Consider the following 18,892-nt stretch of genomic DNA (forward strand, 5'->3'; position numbering starts at 1 on the left):
ACATTCTTTCACTCAAAGGAGGCCCCTTGAGAAGAGGCATTATCAAAACATCAAATAGGCAGGGCTTCTGGGATCTCTTAGTTTCATCTCTAATTTTTATATGGGAAAGCTGAGACCCAGAAAAGTCAGGGGTTTGCTTTCCTAGCCTTAGACTCTTCATTCATTCATTCATTCATTCATTCATTTACCTAACAGATATTTATTAAAAGCCTACTTTGTACTGGATACTAGTTGCTGGGGATACAGCAGTTAAAGATTCTTGCTTCCTGGAAGCTTATAGTTTAGTGGAGGGAGACAGACAATAAACACAAAAATAAGTAAAATATATCATGTCAGAGGGTGGTAAAAGCTATAGAGAAACGTAAGGACTGGAAAGGGCTCAGGTATTCTGGAGGAGCCATTGGCAAAGTGAATTTGAAAGGCCCTGGGCCTCTCGTTTGGGGCTGCTGACCCATAGTGTGACAGCCCATTGTGACAACGTCAGGGATTCTAGAGTCCAGGCCTGGGGGAGGGAGGAGGCCTTGGAGAAGGAGGAGGGAAAAAGGGGCTGTGGGATTTAGTGGGTGGGCTGCACCCCCTGGGGGGGCAGCAGAGCCCAATGGGCCAGAAGGGCCACAAAGACTCCCTTTACCCTTGTGGAGGGTAAGATCATTTATTCCTGAGGCCTCTTTGCACCTTGCCCTTGGCCCCTCCCCCACCTCCAACAGATCTCTGATGACATTCCCTTCTGCTCCCCCTCCCACCCTTGGGAACACCAAGAGGTGGGTCCAAATTGTCCCTGCGTCTCAGTACAGAGTGGCAGCCTGGAGAAGCTCGTGACAGGCACCCAAGGCTGGCCAGGGAGGCTGAGTAGACCCTGTGAGGCTCTGTTCCAGCCAGGAGAGGCTGGAGGGTTGGAGGGCCCCTGTGTCATGCCCCGCATCTCTTCCCCCAGGACTCCTGAGAGCAGCCTCCATGAGGCCCTGGACCAGTGCATGACCGCCCTGGACCTCTTCCTCACCAACCAGTTCTCAGAAGCACTCAGCTACCTCAAGCCCAGGTGAGGCTCAAGCCCCGGTTGGGGTAGGGGGTGTGCGTGACGGTCAGGGAGAACCAGAGGTCTTGCATGAGAGGAACCCTGTGTAACTAAATGCCTTTGGCTTTCTGGGTCACCAGGACCTCTGAGAAGTCCCATAAAAATGGCTCAAGCTCCATTCCACGGCCTGTGTGCAGCCAGGCCCTCTCCAAGGTCACTGTGACTTGCTTCTTCTTAGGCTCTTGAGGGTTCTTCACACTTCGTTACTTGTTCCCGCAGAATCCACTTGGAGTTTCATCCTCGCCAGCTCTCACATGACTCCTTTGTTTATTTTTCCCCAAAGCACTAAAGACTTAGGTTGCCTGCTTTCCTGGGTGTTTTAGGGCAATCAAGAGGGCTGCTCACTTGACCATTTCCTTGAGTACTCACTGCCATGTTTCTGTAAATACAAATCAATAATGGGCGTATACTCCTTTTTCTTATCACTTTTTCTCAGTTTTAAAAATTGAGATATAATTCAGATACCATAAAACTCACCCTTTCTTATCACTTTAAAACATTTATTGGGCTGGTCATGGTGGCTCACGCTTGTAATCCCAGCACTTTGGGAGGCCAAGGCGGGTGGATCACTTGAGGTCAGAAGTTCAAGACCAGCCTGGCCAACATGGTGAAACCCCATCTCTACCAAAAATATAAAAAATTAGCTGGGTGTGGTGGTGTGTGCCTGTAATCCCAGCTACTCAGGAGGCTGAGGAAGGGGAATCACTTGAACCCTGGAGGTGGAGGTTGCAGTGAGCCAAGATCATGCCACTGCACTCCAGCTTGGGTGACAGAGCAACACTCTGTCTCAAAAAAAAAAAAAAAAAAAAAAAAACCAGAAAACGTCTACTGATAGATGAGAATTTAGCTTTCTTACACCCCTGCCCCACCTCCCTTCCCTCATCTTTCTCGTCATTATATCACAATATTGGGGTAAATCAATAATCAGTGTTTAACTAGGCGCGGTGGCTCATGACTATAATCCCAGCATTTTGGGAGGTCGAGGCAGGTAGATCGCTTGAGCCCAGGAGTCTGAGACCAGCCTGGACATGGTGAAACCCCATATCTACAAAAAAAAATACAAAAAATTAGCTGGGTGTGGTGGTGTGCGCCTATAGTCTCAGCTATAGTATATAGTAGCTATAGTCTCAGCTACTTGGGAGGCTGAAGTGGGAGGATTATCTGAGCCCAGGAGGTTGAAGCTGCAGTGAGCTGTGATCTTGTGCACCACTGCACTCCAGCATGGGGCAACAGAGCAAAACCCTGTCTCAAAAAAAAAAAAAAAAAAAGAAAAAGAAAAGAAAAGAAAGAAAGAATCAGTGTTTACCTTACTATACCTTTGTGATTAATGCTTATTGCAAAGAAAATCATGTGCGAGACTATTTCCTTCTAGAGTTAATAATTTTATTGCTTTTCCCATTGGCCTAATTTGCTAAACATTTATCCGTAAGTCTTTATAACCACTCCATCAGATCATCCTATCGTTGAGTTTTTCCCAAAATGCTGAAACCTATCAAGTAAGCACTCAGTACCCCCCTCATTTTCCTGGAAACCTATCCTTGGGAGGACAGACATGTCTTCTGGCTCCTCCCGGCTGTTTCCTGGAGCTCCTTTGCTTTTCTCCTGTTTCTTTGATTCCAGGTCTTGTCTCTTGTGTCCCCCTCATTTGCCAGGGAATGTCCTATAGAAATTTCCTAAGAAAGTCTGGGCGCAGTGGCTCATGCCTGTAATCCCAGCACTTTGGGAGGCTGAGGTGGGTGGATCATTTGAGGTCAGGAGTTCAAGACCAGCCTGGCCAACATGGTGAAACCTCGTCGCTACTAAAAATACAAAAATTAGCCGGGCATGGTGGCGAGTGCCTGTAATGCCAGCTACTCGGGAGGCTGAGGTGGGAGGATTGCTTGAACCCAGGAGGTGGAGGTTGCAGTGAGCAGAGATTGCTCCATTGCACTCTAGCCTATGTGACAGAGTGAGACTCTGTCTGGAAAAAAAGAAAAAGAAAAAGAAAAAAAAGGAATTTTATAAGAAAGACTTGCATAAATATATTTTTTTCCCTAAGAATTTTGAATACTTTGCTTCAGTGTTCTAGCATTTACTGTAGCTGTGAGAACCCTAATTCTTCTTACTCCTTCTCCAGAAAGGTTTAGGATTGGCTCTTGTATTTCTGAAAATCTGGAATTTTACCATGATGTGTGGCAATGAAGTATTTTTTATCCTGGATTGTTATGCGGGTTCTCAGTTCTGGGAAGTGCTCTTGTATGATGGTTCCGTCTTGTTTCCCTTTCCTGGGCTTTCTTTAACTCACCTTTTGGACCTCCTAGGTCAGTCCTCTTCTGAGCCTCTTCCCTCTCCCTCTCCTTTTTCCCATTGCTTTATCTTTTTATTCCATCTGATTTTTGGAAGATTTCCTCACCCTTCTCATTAATTCCTTCTGTTGACGTCTTTATCTCTGTAACCATATGATTAATTTCCTGGTATTCTTTATTCTCTGAATGTTCTTTTTTCCCTATAACATCTTCTTCTTGGTTTATGGTGCACCAACTTCTTTATATCTATATTTGGAATATGAGGCCCTTAGGACAGTGCCTGGCATGTATTAAGTATCTAATAAAGTATTTATTGTTATTATTGTCACAATATTATTTCTCTTTAAAATGTTTCATTCTTTTCCTGCATAACTAGGCTTTCTCCATGTTCCTGGAGTCTGTTTAATGGGGAATCCTCTTCTCATGGGGTGCTTTCTTCAAAAACCCAACCATCCCCGGCTGTCTGTCTAGTCCTGTTTAAGAATGAGTTCATGTGAAGGCCAGCTGGGAGGTCTGTGCCAAGCTGCCTTGTAGTTGGTGGGGTTGGCTTTGGATGACCTAGAGAGCTGGCCCCCAGATGTCAGCACCCGGGATGGCTTAACTTCTCCAGAGAGGAGTCCTCCATTTCTCAGCCTGGACAGAGAGCCCTGGCGGCCTGAATTGGGAGACTAGGGGCTGGGGTCTAATCATCTCTGCCACCTACTCTCCGTAGTCCCCTTCTTTTCAGCTCCAGCTTGTCCCCTGCACCCAAGCTCCAAGGAAAAGTGAATGCTGAGGCCAGGGGACTGGTTTCCACAAGTCCCCAGGCCTGACCTCTTCAATTTCTGTAGACATCATGGACCCATCTTTCTCCCGTCTAGGGTCAGTGGCCCAGCTTCTGGGGTGGGGTGGGTGTTCCAGGGCGTGTGGCAGTCTCCACACCACACTCCCACTGTCTGAGGGGACCTGGCTTGAGGGGGTCAGGCTGGGTGGGTCAGGGCCTGCAGCAAGAGCATGGCCATGGCCTGAGGCAGGCCCAGCCGCAGCCTGCTCTGTCTTGGAATGTCCAGGTTCCCCTCTCAGTTTTCTTGGAAGGCTCTCCAGCTCCTGCTTCTCCCCTAGTCATTTCCTGTCACTCACTCGAGCCTGGACCCCAGACCATAGCCACCCTCCTGCACTGGAATCCAGCTGCCCAGGACACAGCTGCTCAGCTGGTCCCACACCCCAAGCACAGACACATCAGGCACCTTTCTCCTCACCCACTGAAGCCCCAATAAGGCCATGCCTCAGCCTACTCTAAACTGTCCTGCAGACTTGGGGCCAACAGAAGGGAGTCAAAACACAGGAGAAAATATTAAAACCAAAGGCTGTGGCTGTGCCTGGGTCCTCGAGCTGTCCCTGCCACATGGTCCCTGAAAGGGCTTTTCCCTCTGTGGCCCCCTCACCTCAGGAGGGCATTCTAACAGGAGTCCTGTAGCACTCAGGATCGCCAAAGGAAACCCTCGTCCTAACAGAGACACCCCAGGAATCCAGTCTTCCCATGGGGCCACCTGTTATCTCACGTGGGAAGTAGTGCAGCTTCTGTTTCTTAGCCCCTGCCTTATTCCAGAAAAGGATCCTTTCCTTCTTTTTTCTTTTTGTTTGTTTGTTTGTTTTTGAGACAGAGTGTTGCTCTGTCGCTCAGGCTGGAGTGCAATGGTGTGATCTCGGCTCACTGCAACCTCCACCTCCCGAGTTCAAGCGATTCTCCTGCCTCAGCCTCCTGAGTAGCTGGGATTGCAGGTGCGCGCCACCAGGCCCGGCTAATTTTTTATATTTTTAGTAGAGACAGGGTTTCACGATTTTGGCCAGGCTGGCCTCCAACTCCTGACCTCAGGCGATCCACCCGCCTTGGCCTCCCACAGTGCTGGGATTACAGGCGTGAGCCACCGCACCAGGCCCTTTCTTTCTTTTTAACAGTTTTCCTCCAAATAGTAGTGTCAGTAGCACACCACCCCCATACCACCTGTGACAACCCAAAATGTCTGCAGAAATTGCCACATGTCCTCACATTGGGAGTGGGGATACCCTGGCAATTCCATTGAGAACCACGGGTCTAGAGAAAATAATTCTTGCTGGAAAACAGCCTCCCTTCCTCACTGATGGCCACCAAAGCTTCAGAAGATGTTGGGCCCAGTGTCATTCGCTGTTCTTCGCTGCACACATTGTCTCGTTTAATTGTCCTGGTCCCATGCAGTGGGGGATGGTGCTCCTCTTTCTCTCTGCATGGGGCATCTGGGCTTTCCTAGCTCCCTTCCCCGCCTTGCCTCTGCTTTCCATAACTCATGCCTTTGAGTAGCGTTGTCTCTGCTTCTAGCATATTTCACTTAGCACTGAGTCTGACCTGACGCACTGTCTCTGGGACATGGAGGCTACTGCTTTTGGCTTTCTTGAATTACATGATCGTGGTTAATAAACGGCAGAGTGGGATTTGGATCCAGGTCCTCCAGCTGCACAAACCACACACTGACTGCTGTGTGTGTGGTTTGCCCTCCCCCTTGGGTTGGCGGCATTTACCTTGGGCAGGGCCTCACATCTGCCTCCCCCAAACCATGAGGAGTGAAGGAGGTGGAAAGGGTGCACTGGGGGCATGTGTGGGGGTGCAGCAAGTTCAGGGTATGCCCTTGAGTGTTCTGTAGTTTTCTGAGGGAAGAGGCAAGGTCACCTGCCAAGAGCGAGGGGCCAGGTGCTGTTGCAGGGATAATAAGGAGAGGGGAAAAGGTGTTTCTGGGCAGGATGCCAGGCCTGGCCGAGGCTGAGGCCCCAGTCCAGCCTGTGTCTGTCTGTGTAGGGGGCAGCTTTCTCCAGCATTGCTCAGTGGCAGTGTGGAGAAAGTGGGCAGTTGCATGGCTCCTGAGCTGGGCTCCTAGCTGGGTTCAGCAGAAGGTTGGCAGGCTTGGCATTGAGTATGTTGAAAGAGAGAGACTGGTATGAGGACACTAGGCTAAGCAGTCAGGAAGAGGGGACAGGCTGGAGGAGGGAGGATGGGCAGCGGGAGTGATGAGCCAGTATGGGCAGGTCAGGAGGCTTATAGCTGGGAAGGCGGCGGCATCCTTTAAGACTCCAGAAGCAGAGCCATTCTGTGTGATGAAGACAAGGTCACGCTATGACTCAAAGGATGGAGGTGGTTGGGCACCTGTCACTGGTTCATTCAGCAACAGCCTTTGAGCATCCTCCTGGGCCCGGCAGTGTGCTGGGTGCTGGGGCTCCATTACTGAGCAAGACGTGGGCTGTTCTCAGGGTCCAGCAGGGAAATGGTGAAACAAGCAATAAGGGGTGCCGAGAACGACCCAGGGACCCCATTTCCTATGGGAAAGGGGCTGGTCAGGAGGGCTGCCTCATTCCCTGGGGCTCATTGCCAAATAGAAATTCAGGGTCATTTGTTCAAATATTATTAAAATTTAAAAACAGTGACAGCAGAGAATTAAACCAAACATGGGCCCTTTTTAGGCACAGGCCCTGTGCAACAGCATAGACCACATACCCGTGAAGCTGCCCTGGAAGGCTTACTGGAAAAAGTGACATTTACACTGAGATGGACTGGATGAGAAGGAGTCGGCCAGATGGAGGGCGTTTCTAGGCAGAGGGAACAGCCTGTGCAAAGGCTCAGTAATGAATGAGGGTCTAGAGTATCTGAGAGATGGAGACACTCACCTTGGCTGGAGTGGGAGGAGCTGAGGCAGGTCCCAGAAGGAAGAGGGCAGGGTGATGGACAGCGGACTGGGGATGGGGAGTCCATAGAAGCAACTTGGGCTGGAGAGGAAGACAATGAAGTGGGGTCTGAAAGGACCAGAAAGTGGAGTAGGGGGAGCTTCAGTGAGCACAAAGGGGAAGAGACTTGGAGAGGCCAAGGGGCTGCCTCTGCCTTCCAGTGCCCTCCCTATCCTGACAGCCGGTCTGGGCCCAAGAAGGTGGGACCCCAGTAGACATGTCCCAGAGTGAGAGGACAGCTCAGGAATGAGGGGACTAGCGGCCTAGATGATATATATGCAAATACAAACTTGGGTACAAGCTAAACTTGGAGTGCCTGAGGTTTGAGGGTTGTCATACCTCTGTACTTCATTTCCCAGTTCAGACTAGAGTTGGGGGCTTCCAGGAGGTAGGCTGGGGAGGGGCTAGTATTCTTAGCCACAGGTGCCTGTTGGGGCCTTGGGCCTCAGACTAGAAATTCCACATTTCTGCCAGCTGCCCGGGTGGGGCTGTCCCTCTTTCTGGGCCCAGCACCAGACAAGTTTCCACAGGTGGGGCTGGGCAGGTGGTGCTGAGTCCCGGGCCTCAGACCTGCAGTGGGAGAGGAAGAGAGAGACAAGGACTTGAGAAATGGAGAGGCCTGGGGGCTGGGGGTGTTATCTGGGGGATGGGTCTGTGTGCTGCCAGGGAAGCCCCTCCTCGAGGAGAAGGACTTTATGCAGGGAAGTGACGCAGGACACAGAGGGACTCATATTTACCGAGCTTTGGTGCAATGGCCCCTGGCCTGGGTATTCTATTTAAGCCATGCAAAAACCCATTGGGGAGAAGAGTTAAGGTTTTCCTTCTGCAGGGAAAAACTTGAGGCTCAGAGAGGCTATGAGACATGAGACATGCCAGGTCACACAGCTGTTAGCTGGCAAAGCTGACTCCAACCTGTGTCTGAGGGACTCTGAAACCTGGTTCTGGCCCCCACTCTGGGCAGCCTGCTCCTCTCTACAAGCCACTGCCTGCAGATTAAGCAGTCCTAGCAAAGGCCTGGGAGCATCCAGAGAGTGCCCCTGGCTGGCGAGTGGTGGAGCAGCCTTGGTTTCCTTCCTTTGACCCTCAAGGATCACAGGAGTGTCACCCAGAAGTAACTTAATTTATGAGTGTTTTATGAACAGGAAAAGCAGGAAAAGGGGTAAAGTCACATGATTTCACAACCAAACAGCCTGTAAACCTTAGTCATCTCTCTTTCCTCTGAAGTTCCCAGCATAAACCTGGCACTGAGGAGATTCATAAATAATTCACAAGGAGACCTGGGGAAGGGAGTAAAGGCGCTCTCAGTCAGTCCCACAGTCTCGCAGGGACCCGGGCAGGCTGGCATTATCGTCCCCATTTTGCAGAAGCAGAAATCTAGGCCCAGACATGTTAAGTGACTCCCTCCACATACAGAGAGGACCTGGCATTGTTCCCGTCCCTCCCTGCCTGTTGCCTTCTCCATGTGATGGACTAAATGCCACCCCCTGCCCCCAACACACCCTTCAGCTGAGGAGCCTGGGGCGGTGAAGGAGCAGGGAGCCCAGAGGCTCCTGAGGCCACCTTGGCTCAGCCCTGACATCGGTGCTGAGGACAGAGATGAGTCACACACAAGCTCTGTCCTCGAGGTGCCCACAGTATGGGGAGAGCTGAGCCTATGCTGATGTCAGTTCAGCGTAGCCTGTGCCTCAGTTACAGATGGAGTCCCTGAGGAGGAGGCCTGGATTCCCAGTGGTCTGGGAGGCATTTGAGGCCTTGACAGATATGTCAGGAGATGTAGAGGAAGAGCATTTCTTTCTTTTTTAAAAAAATTATTATTACTTTTTAGAGACAGTGTCTCACTATGTTTCTCAGGCTGGTCTCAAACTCCTGGGCTCAAACAATCCTCCAGCCTTGCCCTCCCAGAGTGCTGGGATTACAGGCATGTGCCACCACACCTGGCCGAAGAAGGGCATTGCAATCCGAGGGAACAGCCTGGGCAAAGGCCCGGAGGAGGGAAATGTGGGATTTTCTCATGGAAGGTCTGTGTGGTTCAGTGTGGCTGGGGGTGCAGTCTTGAATGTGACCAGATGGGGGTGGGTGAGGAGCAGAAACATCAAGAGGGCTGGAGAGGTGGGCAGAGCTGGCGTCTCATGGAGCTTTAGCCCCGGCAGGATCTCCTAGGATGTGGGAGCCATGGGAAGGTGTAACCACTGGGCACCATGATCAGATGAGGGGAGGGAGTGGGAAGAGGCAGCAGGTGACTAGTGAGGAGGTCCAGGGAAGTGAGGTTGAGGGCGGCCCAGGGGTGGGGTTTGGGCTAAACAGGATCTCACAGACAGGACTTGGGCTCAGCCTGCAGGAGGTGGGGGCAGAAGGCAAGAGGGTGGCACTGGGTGCAGGGAAGGGCAGCCTCTGGCCGACATGCACTAAACCCTTTCTCAGTGCTCATGGCAGCTATGCTGCTGCCACCCCTACCGAGCTGATGAGGAACTGAGGCTCAAATCTGGTAGATCACTTAGGGCCACTCAGCAGGAAGAAGGCAAGCTGGAAACAGAATCCGAGGTCTTTTGAGTAGCAGTGAGCAGATTAGACCTGGCCAAGGCCCTCCCCGTGCCTGGACCTCTGGTCCCCTCACCTCACTGCAGAATGGAGGAGGGTGGAGATGAGCTGCCCAGGACCAGCTGCCTCTGGGGCTCTATAAAGTGGTGCTCTCAACGTCTCTTCTCTTTGGCAGAACCAAGGAAAGCATGTACCACTCACTGACGTATGCCACCATCCTGGAGATGCAGGCCATGATGACCTTTGACCCTCAGGACATCCTGCTCGCCGGCAACATGATGAAGGAGGCACAGATGCTGTGTCAGAGGTTGGGGGCATTGGGAGCAGGGATCAGAGGTTGGGAGGCCCACCCTCCTGTCACCCTGGCCCATTCCAGGGCCTAACATGCCACTATTCGCACTGCTGCTTTTGGCTAAGAGGTTGTGTCTGCATGTGCTAAGAGCTGTCCCTGTTGGCCCTGCCTCAGGAGCTATGTTGTCTGAGCCAGTCACTGGGCAGCTTTTAGGGACCAGGGTGACAGAGTAGAGGAGGAGGCAGCAAGACCTGGGTGGGCAGGAGGGTAGGCCAGGCTGGACACGAAGAGACATTAAGGAGAGGAGCCGAAACGTCGGACAGGTTGGGAGCTGCCAGGAGCAGCATCACCTGGCCAGGAAGCGGATTGGCCAGGAGCTGCTGTATAGCCTCAGCCCCAGGACTGATCAGGTGGTAACTGTCCCCATTTGACCAGTGAAGGCACTGAGCCTCAGAGAAGTTAAGTGACGTTTTTGCCAGACTATCAAACCTCTTCTGTTTGACCCCTAAGCCTGTGTTCTTTCTTGTTAGCTCTGTCTCTTTAGGAATGTTCTAGGGTGTAGCAGAGAGGGGCAGAGACAAGTGTGGCCTCTCTCTAATCCTCACCTGAGGCCCCTCTTTTTCCTCTTCAGGCACCGGAGGAAGTCTTCTGTAACAGATTCCTTCAGCAGCCTGGTGAACCGCCCCACGCTGGGCCAATTCACTGAAGGTGTGGCATCCAGGACATCCTTTCAACCATGCTAAGCCCAGGCGGCCAGCTCCAGGCCCAGGAAGGGGCAGTTTTCTTCCCTGTCATCGCCTAGGGGGCCAGGCCCTGGTGTCCATGCCAGGACACACATGGGTCAGAGCTGGGGCCTTTTGAGGCATGGCTCTCTAGTGAGGGTGTGGGGGGCAGGTGAGACCCACTTATGCGATAGCACTACTGGCTGAGAACCTGCAAGTCAAGGAAAGGGAAAGCTGTCACAAGGCCAGGGCTCTGCTCCTCAGGCCAACGGGTGTTTAGAGTTGTATGTGCAGTTAAGTTTACTGATTTAATTATCCTAGTGATCGCATGGGCCCCAGAGGGGAATATGGTTTCAGCAGCCGAGTCACTGGGACAACATGAGAAGAAGTGGTCTGGGGTGTCATGGTCCATCTAGGTCTTTGTGCCGTGACCACATGCAGCTGTCCTGGAGGCAGCAGTGGCTGACCGCAAGCAGTGAGGGGCTCTGCAGCATAGGGGAAAGTGGCCTTACCCTCCTCAAGAGCGCTGGAAGGTTCTAACGCCCCACAGTGCATCTGATGTTGCTGGGTACACAGCACCTACAGTGGTGCTTGGAGGAGGGTATGAGCTAGCTTCTAGGGACAGTAACGAATGCTCTGAAGCACTGGGTGACGAGGTAGGGGACAGGAGAGGTGCTGACATAGGTTCCCTTTGCTTTTGGGGAAGTTGGGGTGTGAGGATTTGTCCCAGGCCTCCTGACTAGAGTCCCAGGAGGCCACGGGGCTTTGGTTTTCTCCCCACAGAGGAAATCCACGCTGAGGTCTGCTATGCAGAGTGCCTGCTGCAGCGAGCAGCCCTGACCTTCCTGCAGGTAGGGACCCCCACTTGTACAAAGAAGCTGGGATTTCAGAAGATCAGTTTCCACGTCCAACCATGACCCATCATCCCCTAGAGCAACTGTGACCCATCCCCCATAGCAACCACGACCCATCCCCTGCAGCAATCGTGACCCATCCTTCACACTCCTGCCCCTGGCAGGGCTCAAAGGGAAGTGATGGGCATCACCTCCTCACATCCTGAGCACACACGCTCCCACCATTACCGGGATGCTGTTTCCACTGTGCGACTGCTGCGTTTCCTGTTAAGGGTCATATGGGGGTGATAGGCATTGTCTCAAAGCCTGCTTTCCATTTGATTCGTTCAACAAGCATTGTAGCACCTATGATGTACCAGACTTTTTGCACACGGTATAGGTATGTAGTTTTTACATACCTTACACACATTACAGTTTGTTTTTGCTAACATTTACATTTGTTATTTAATCTTCACCTCAGAGGCCTGTGAAGGGGAGACTTAGAGGAGAGGGGTCACTTTCCCAAGGTCACATGATTAGAAAATGATGAGCAGGGATTTGAACCTAGGTCTGATGAAGTTGGAGCCCAGGTCTCCTCACCACACGGTGGGAATGATGAGAACGATCACTGCATGCTTTTGCCTGAAAGCCTGGGTTATAATGAGAACATATTATCATCATTATATATGTGTATTTAGCAGGAGAGGGACATATGCATTTTAGTGTTGGGGTGCTGGTTAATTTCATAGCTTTTTTTCTATCTTTTTGACCTGGAGAGATGAGAATTGGATTAATCCTAGTCCTTGCTTTAGGATTCACTGTAATGAGTGCACCATAAATGAAATTTTGTTTTATTTATTACATTTTTACAAATAATGAACACCCACCAACACCACACCCGACTGGAGGACAGAACACTGGCAATAACTCTCCTCACCCTGGGGCTCCTCCTCACCCTGTCCATGCACCCAACAGGGGAATCACTACCTAGAGTATTATGTTTATTGTCCCCTACCCTTTTTTGTTGTTGTTGTTGTTGAGACGGAGTCTTGCTCTGTCGCCCAGGCCGGAGTGCAATGGTGTGATCTTGGCTCACTGCAACCTCCGCCTCCTGGGTTCAAGCGATTTTCCTGCCTCAGCCTCCAGCTAATTTTTGTATTTTTGTATTTTTAGTAGAGATGGGGGTTTCACCACGTTGGCCAGGCTGGTCTCAAACTCCTGACCTCAAGTGATGCGCCCACCTTGGCCCTACTCTATTTTTTTTTAAATAGCTTTCTCAGCTTTGTACTCATGTCTGAACAGCATATTGTGATATTTCCGTTGGTTTTGAGCTTCCTAAGTGGTGTGGGTCTTGCTTTCTTCACCCAGCCTTATGTGACTATGTTGCTTGCTTTCTTCACCTGGCCTGTGTGTTATTCCCTTGCATGAACACACCGCAGTTTGTTTATCTGTCCTTCTGCTGGTGGCCATTTGGGCTGTTTCTGTTTCTTGGCTATCATGAACTTCCACAACCCTTGTCCATCCGTTTCCGTTGTTGTACACAGTGAATAGAGCTGCTGGCTGGCTGTAGGCAACAGAGATTTACATTTATAAATGTGACAAATACCTGCTTGTTGTAAAAACCACAAATAATCCAAAAACAAGCATCCCCCCTCCTTTCTCGCAGTCCCTCCACCTAGAGGGAGATACTGTTAATCACTGGGCGTGGCCCCTCCAGGCCTCTCTCCAAGCACAGAGTATGTGTACCTGGGAGGCTGGTCCAACCCTGGGCATTTTAGAGGTTTTGTTGGGCCAAAGAGCAGGGAGGCCTGGTTTGGCTGACCTCCGACCTCATCCCCCCAGGGTTCCTCACACGGAGGGGCAGTCAGGCCCAGAGCCTTGCATGATCCCTCTCACGCCTACAGCTGCCCACCTGGGCCAGGCCGTCAGCATCTTTTCCTCCTGCAGGACGAGAACATGGTGAGCTTCATCAAAGGCGGCATCAAAGTTCGAAACAGCTACCAGACCTACAAGTGAGTGGGGCTGGCCATCCGCTTGTGGGGAGACCCTGGGCCACAGCATCTGCTAGGCTGTCCCCCTCAGGCGGCTTTGTGGGAGAAGAAGAGTACTAACCGAGGCCAGAACCTAGTAGACTGCTGTTGCCGGCTGATTTCCATGCCCTCAGGACCTTGGTCTCCTGGAATCATATTCCTCTGGCTTTCTGGCTGTGTCTCTTCCCTTTGGTCCCTTGAGTGCCTACTCCATGCCTGACCCCTGCTGGGGAAAATAAGACACAGATTCTGCACAGGGTGTTCTGGTGGGGGCAGGGAGACAGCCACAGGAACAGCTTTTGGGAACAGCAGCAGAACTCCTACACATCTGTTAAGGCCCAGTCCAAATGCCACTTTCCCCATGAAGCCCTCTTTAACCCCTCTAGTATACAGGAAAGGTATACATACACACACATGCACACGCACACATGCACGCACACACACACACACACAGACGTGCATGCACGTGCTCTCTGCAGGCCAAAATCATTTCCATGCTATCTCTGGATCCTTGACATTCAAAATGGCCCAGGCACAGGCCGTGTTTATGAATGAAGATTCCGTTTGGAACATTTTTACCCAACATGGCTCCATAATCCCTTATGTATGGTTCCCACAGCAACAAAAGCTCTGAAAATCCAGTCCCCCACTCACCAAGTTTTGCATTAAAACTTATTTCCATTAAAAGTTGATTTGAGGCTGGGCACTGTGGCTCAAGCCTGTAATCCCAGCAGCACTTTGGGAGGCCGAGGCAGGTGGATCACCTGAGGCCAGGAGTTCGAGACCAGCCTGACCAACCTGGTGAAACCCTGTCTCTACTAAAAATACAAAAATTAGCGGGGCGTGGTGGCAGGCACCTGTAATCCCAGCTACTTGGGAGGCTCAGGCAGGAGAATCGCTTGAACCAGGGAGGCGGAGGTTGCAGTGAGCTGATATCGTGCCACTGCACTCCAGCCTGGGTGACACAGCGAGATGTCATCTCAAAAAAAAAAAAAAGGGGGTGGCGGCAAGAGGTTTATAGAGAGTAGATAAGGTTTGAAATATGAAGAGGATTATGGAGAAATCACTATGGAAACAGCACAAGAGTGACTGGCAGTACGGAGAAGCCCAGCTGAAGCTGGTGATGATAAATTTACAGTGACAGCAATCTTACTACACCTGCTCAGTAGTCCACATGCACCACAGAGAAGGCAGATAATTTACTTCATGCTTTTTCCATCAGGCAGGAGAGATAGAGGAATAACATGGCAAAGGGGGCTAAGGATAGATATGAAGCTGTAGACCAAAAGAGAATAAAGTTTTACTTTTACAGGAGGAAAAGAATTCATGGCGATGGATATTGGGGATAGTTGCATAATAATGTAAATGTAGTTAATACCACTGAATTGTACACTTAAAATTGGTTAAGATGTTAAATTTCATGATATGTATATTTATCACAGTAAAAACAAAATGAAAAAAAGAGGAAAACTAAAAAAGTCTTTTTTTTTTTTTTTTTTTTGAGACAGAGTCTTGCTCTGTCGCCCAGGCTGGAGTGCAGTGGCATAGTCTCAGCTCATTGCAACCTCTGCCTCCCAGATTCAAGCGATTCTTCTGCCTCAGCCTCCCGAGTGGCTGGGACCACAGACATACGCCACACCACCTGGCTAATTTTTTGTATTTTTAGTAGAGATGGGGTTTCACCACATTGGCCAGGCTGGTCTTGAACTCCTGACCTCAGGTGATCTGCCTGCCTCGGCCTCTCAAAGTGCTGGGATTACAGGCGTGAGCCACCACGCCTGGCCTATTTATCATCTTTATCTCCCCATTTAATGTGGCTGCTTCCCTGCAGGGATATTGTGAGCTTGTTACAAGGTATTGCTAGGGTGTAATGTACCATATAGCATGTGGACATCATGTTACCTTGGAGGCCTATGCTAGAATTTTTCTAGAAAAACCAGACAAGTGCTCTGGCCCCGTCAGCCTCCCTGCCAGCTGCCAGAACGAGGTCACCAAAGCACACACCCTGTCAGGCCACCCCTTGCCAACTCCCAAGGCTCCTCTTGCTCTTAAAAGAAGTCCTGGGTTATTGCCAAGTTCTTCCTGGGAGGTCACCCCGGCCCTTCTTGTCACATCTCCCACTTCACTCTGCCTTAGGTCATTGGGCCTTCCCCCAGTTCTTCAAATATGCCAAGCTGGTTCCGACCTCAGGGCCTTTGGACGTGCTGTTCTCTCTGTCAGAAACACTTTCTGCACTGGGCTTTCTGTACCAGATTTCAGCTCAAATGTCACCTCCTCAGGGAAGCCTTTCCTATCCCCAGACTACGTCAGGCCCAGGGATTCTTCTCCTTGGAGCCTGTCATCACCCTCATAGTGACTCAATCAGGGGGCGGGGGGGGGGGGGGTTCTGTCCCTTAAAGTGAGAATGCTGTGGGGGCAATGGCTTGGTGGTTTTGGTCCCTGCTGTCTTCCAGTGCCTGGCACAGAGAAGCTTCAAGCTTGCTAATTGAAAGCCTTCAAAATGCTGTCAGCCCAGGAAGGAGGCAGACACATCATTAAAAGCCTCTGTCCTGCCCCAGGTGGCTGGGCTAGGGGCTCTGTGCAGTTGGTAACCAGGAGAAATAGAGTTGAATTCCAACCAGGAGACTCCAGGAAGACTTCCTGAAGGAGGAGATGTTTTGGTTAGCCCAGTGGTTTTCAGCTAGGGGTGACTTCCCCCTGTGAGACTTTTGGCAGTGTCTGGAGACATTCTGGATGTCCAGCTAGGGAGACGATGCTACTGGCATCTGGTGCTCAGGGGCCATGGATGCTGCTAAACATCCTACAATGCACAGAACAGCTCCCCTGCCACCCCCACCAACAAAGAATTATCCAGCCCAAAATGTCAGTAGCGCGGAGGCTGAGAAAACCTCTTTTAGATAGGATGTGGAATACGAACAAATGTCCAGAAGCTGCCCATGGCTGAGTGTGCCAGGGCCCATACGGCTGAAATTCAGGGGGTGAGGAGTGTGTTATCATGGTGGGAGATGGGGTTCGAAATTCCTCAAATACCAGCTCTCAGGATTACCAGAACTGTATGAATCCACCACCAGGGAGTTTACCTGAGGCCCAGCTGGAAGGGGTCCCAGCCCCTACCCCCCACCCCCAGCAGTGGCTGAAACAGGACTTGGCATCTCTCTGCAGGGAGCTGGACAGCCTTGTTCAGTCCTCACAATACTGCAAGGGTGAGAACCACCCGCACTTTGAAGGAGGAGTGAAGCTTGGTGTAGGGGCCTTCAACCTGGTGAGTGCTCCTCCTTCATTTCCACAGCACCTGGCTTGAGCTCAGTCTCCCCTTCTGTCCCTGACTCATGTGTGGTCACTGCCAAGTGCCCCTGCACCTGGCTGTGTGCTGGGCACCAGGATCCAGAGGTGACCAGACATGTGGCCAGCCTTCAGGGGCTCACAGCTGGGGTGGGGGTGGTGTGGGCGCTGGAGCCAGCTCCAGAGTCCATCGGTGCATTTCTTCCCAAGTCAGGCCAGTAGCTTGAAATCCACCATGGTGGAGCCTTCACAGCACCCGACCTTGGCACACATAATAAATCAGGGCTTTCTCTGCCCTGGAGAGCTGCTGGTTAAACATTTACCAGTGTCAGGGAAGGAGACAGTCCTGAAACCAGCTGATGACTTAGAGGGGACAGAGAACTAAGTCTTCTTCCTGCATGGAGTGGGGGAAGGTTTCCTACGGGAGGGGGTGAGCATCTGTGCTGGCTCCTGAAGGATCCCTAGGAGTTTCCCAGCTGGGGAGGGGCTTCCAGGCAGAGGGAGCAGGAAGGCTGGGAAAACTGCCTGATCAAGGGAGGAGGAGCTTCCTAGGGAAGATTTAGCCTCAGGAACCTAGGTGGCCAGGGGTTTCCTGGCTAGGCTTCCTGGCACCTGCCCATGGACCCCTGAAATCTTAGCTGCCATCTACTGCCTGAGCTTTGGAAAACATTGGCTAGAGGCTTTCAAAGTTAGAGGGGTGGCCCTCTCCCCTCCAGGTAAAGCCTGTTAAAGAGCTAGACTTGGGACAGTGGGGGTGGCCCCTGCCCACTCTGGGTACCTTCACAGGCTTGATTGCCTCCTTTCTTGCAGACACTGTCCATGCTTCCTACTAGGATCCTGAGGCTGTTGGAGTTTGTGGGGTTTTCAGGAAACAAGGTAACCACCTGCCTCCTAGCACCCCTGACCTGCTCAGCCCCAGAACTGGGGCTGGGCTGCACAGGGTGGGGCTGACAGGCTGCAGGGCCTAGGTGCCCATCCTGGCTCAGCCCCTCTCATTGTATGGCCCTGGACAATGCCCAGACCTCCCTGGGCCTCAGTCTTCTCTCTGGACAAATGGGGCTAGTGATCCCTGCCTGGCCCTCCCAGGGTGCAGAGGCTCTGGGTGGGGGTGGGTGTGAAGGGCAGCTCCATCAGTGGCCCAAGATCACACATTCTCTGAGCCTGACAGGTGTCAGGGGCTGATCCCTCTCTCCCTAGATACTGCCTCACTTTAAGACTTTGAGTAAGTCCTTCCCCCAAGGACCATTTTCTGGTGCTACCACTTCATCCAGCAGATGCCTGAGGGAAGCCCTACTGGGCATCAGACCTTGAGGAGGAACCAGAGAACTCAAGCACCCAAAGACTTTACTGAGGGCAAGAACCTGAGTACCAACCCCAGGTTGAAGGCAGCAGATCAGGGAGGGCTTTCTGGTGGAGGAGGCCTAGTGTGGTAGAAGGAGCACTGGCCTGGAAGTTAGGAGCTCTGGGTCAGTCCAGCCTCATCCCCTTTTCTCTGTGACTCTGAGCAAGTCCCTCTCTTCTTTGAGCCTCTTTTTAGTAAAATAAGGGCCTTGTTAATGGACCAGATAAGTGTTTCTCAAACGTGCACTGGCCCTTACTGATATTTGCCACACCCACGGACCTCTCTATTATAATTTATATATTACTTTTCTCAAAAGTGACTCATGACTTTTACTGAAATTGATTTAAAGGAAACATCTCTACACAAACCTCCATATTATTTGGCATGATAAGAACATAATCATAAAAATAAATACCACGAGGGCCCAGCCATCTTTTGGAAAGCCCAGCTAGACTGTGTAGCCCAGGCTCAGCCAGGCTTCCTCTTTCTGAGAAAGCGGGCTTAGGGTGAGAGAGTTCAAACCCCACGAGCAAAGGACTGGGGATTTCTCCTGGGCACCACCAAAGGATAGAAAGATAACAGAAGGGAAAACCCTCACCGTGACTCAGTGTTTCCTGGCATCTGCCCATGGACCCCTGAAATCTTAGCTGCTATCTGCTGCCCGAGCTTTGGAAAACATTGGCTAGAGGCTGTGAAGGTCTCTTTCAGTTTTGTTTCCTTAAGAAAGCGCATGGGTCATGAGTAGGATTTCAGGATGAAGGGAG

At 51.3% G+C, this 18,892-nt stretch overlaps 1 protein-coding gene across 14 annotated transcripts in view; it reads left to right on the forward strand.

Moving 5' to 3' along the window:
• TTC39A (tetratricopeptide repeat domain 39A) overlaps nt 1–18,892 on the forward strand; it is a 57,907-nt gene that overhangs the window by 22,417 nt on the left and 16,598 nt on the right. For 6 of the 14 annotated variants that reach the window (XM_034964995.4, XM_008954941.5, XM_008954940.5 and 3 more), the window contains exons 2-8: nt 935–1,039; nt 9,803–9,934; nt 10,551–10,627; nt 11,425–11,492; nt 13,317–13,486; nt 16,667–16,766; nt 17,597–17,662. In XM_034964995.4, coding sequence (XP_034820886.1) covers nt 935–1,039; nt 9,803–9,934; nt 10,551–10,627; nt 11,425–11,492; nt 13,317–13,486; nt 16,667–16,766; nt 17,597–17,662 — 718 coding nt within the window. Of the gene's footprint in view, nt 1–121; nt 762–934; nt 1,040–9,802; nt 9,935–10,550; nt 10,628–11,424; nt 11,493–13,316; nt 13,487–16,666; nt 16,767–17,596; nt 17,663–18,892 lie in introns of those variants that run through there. The other 8 variants (XM_034965026.3, XM_034965033.3, XM_008954938.5 and 5 more) reach the window with 7 other exon arrangements.

Source organism: Pan paniscus, chromosome 1 (assembly GCF_029289425.2).
Source record: "Pan paniscus chromosome 1, NHGRI_mPanPan1-v2.0_pri, whole genome shotgun sequence".
NCBI classification, from domain to species: Eukaryota; Metazoa; Chordata; class Mammalia; order Primates; family Hominidae; genus Pan; species Pan paniscus.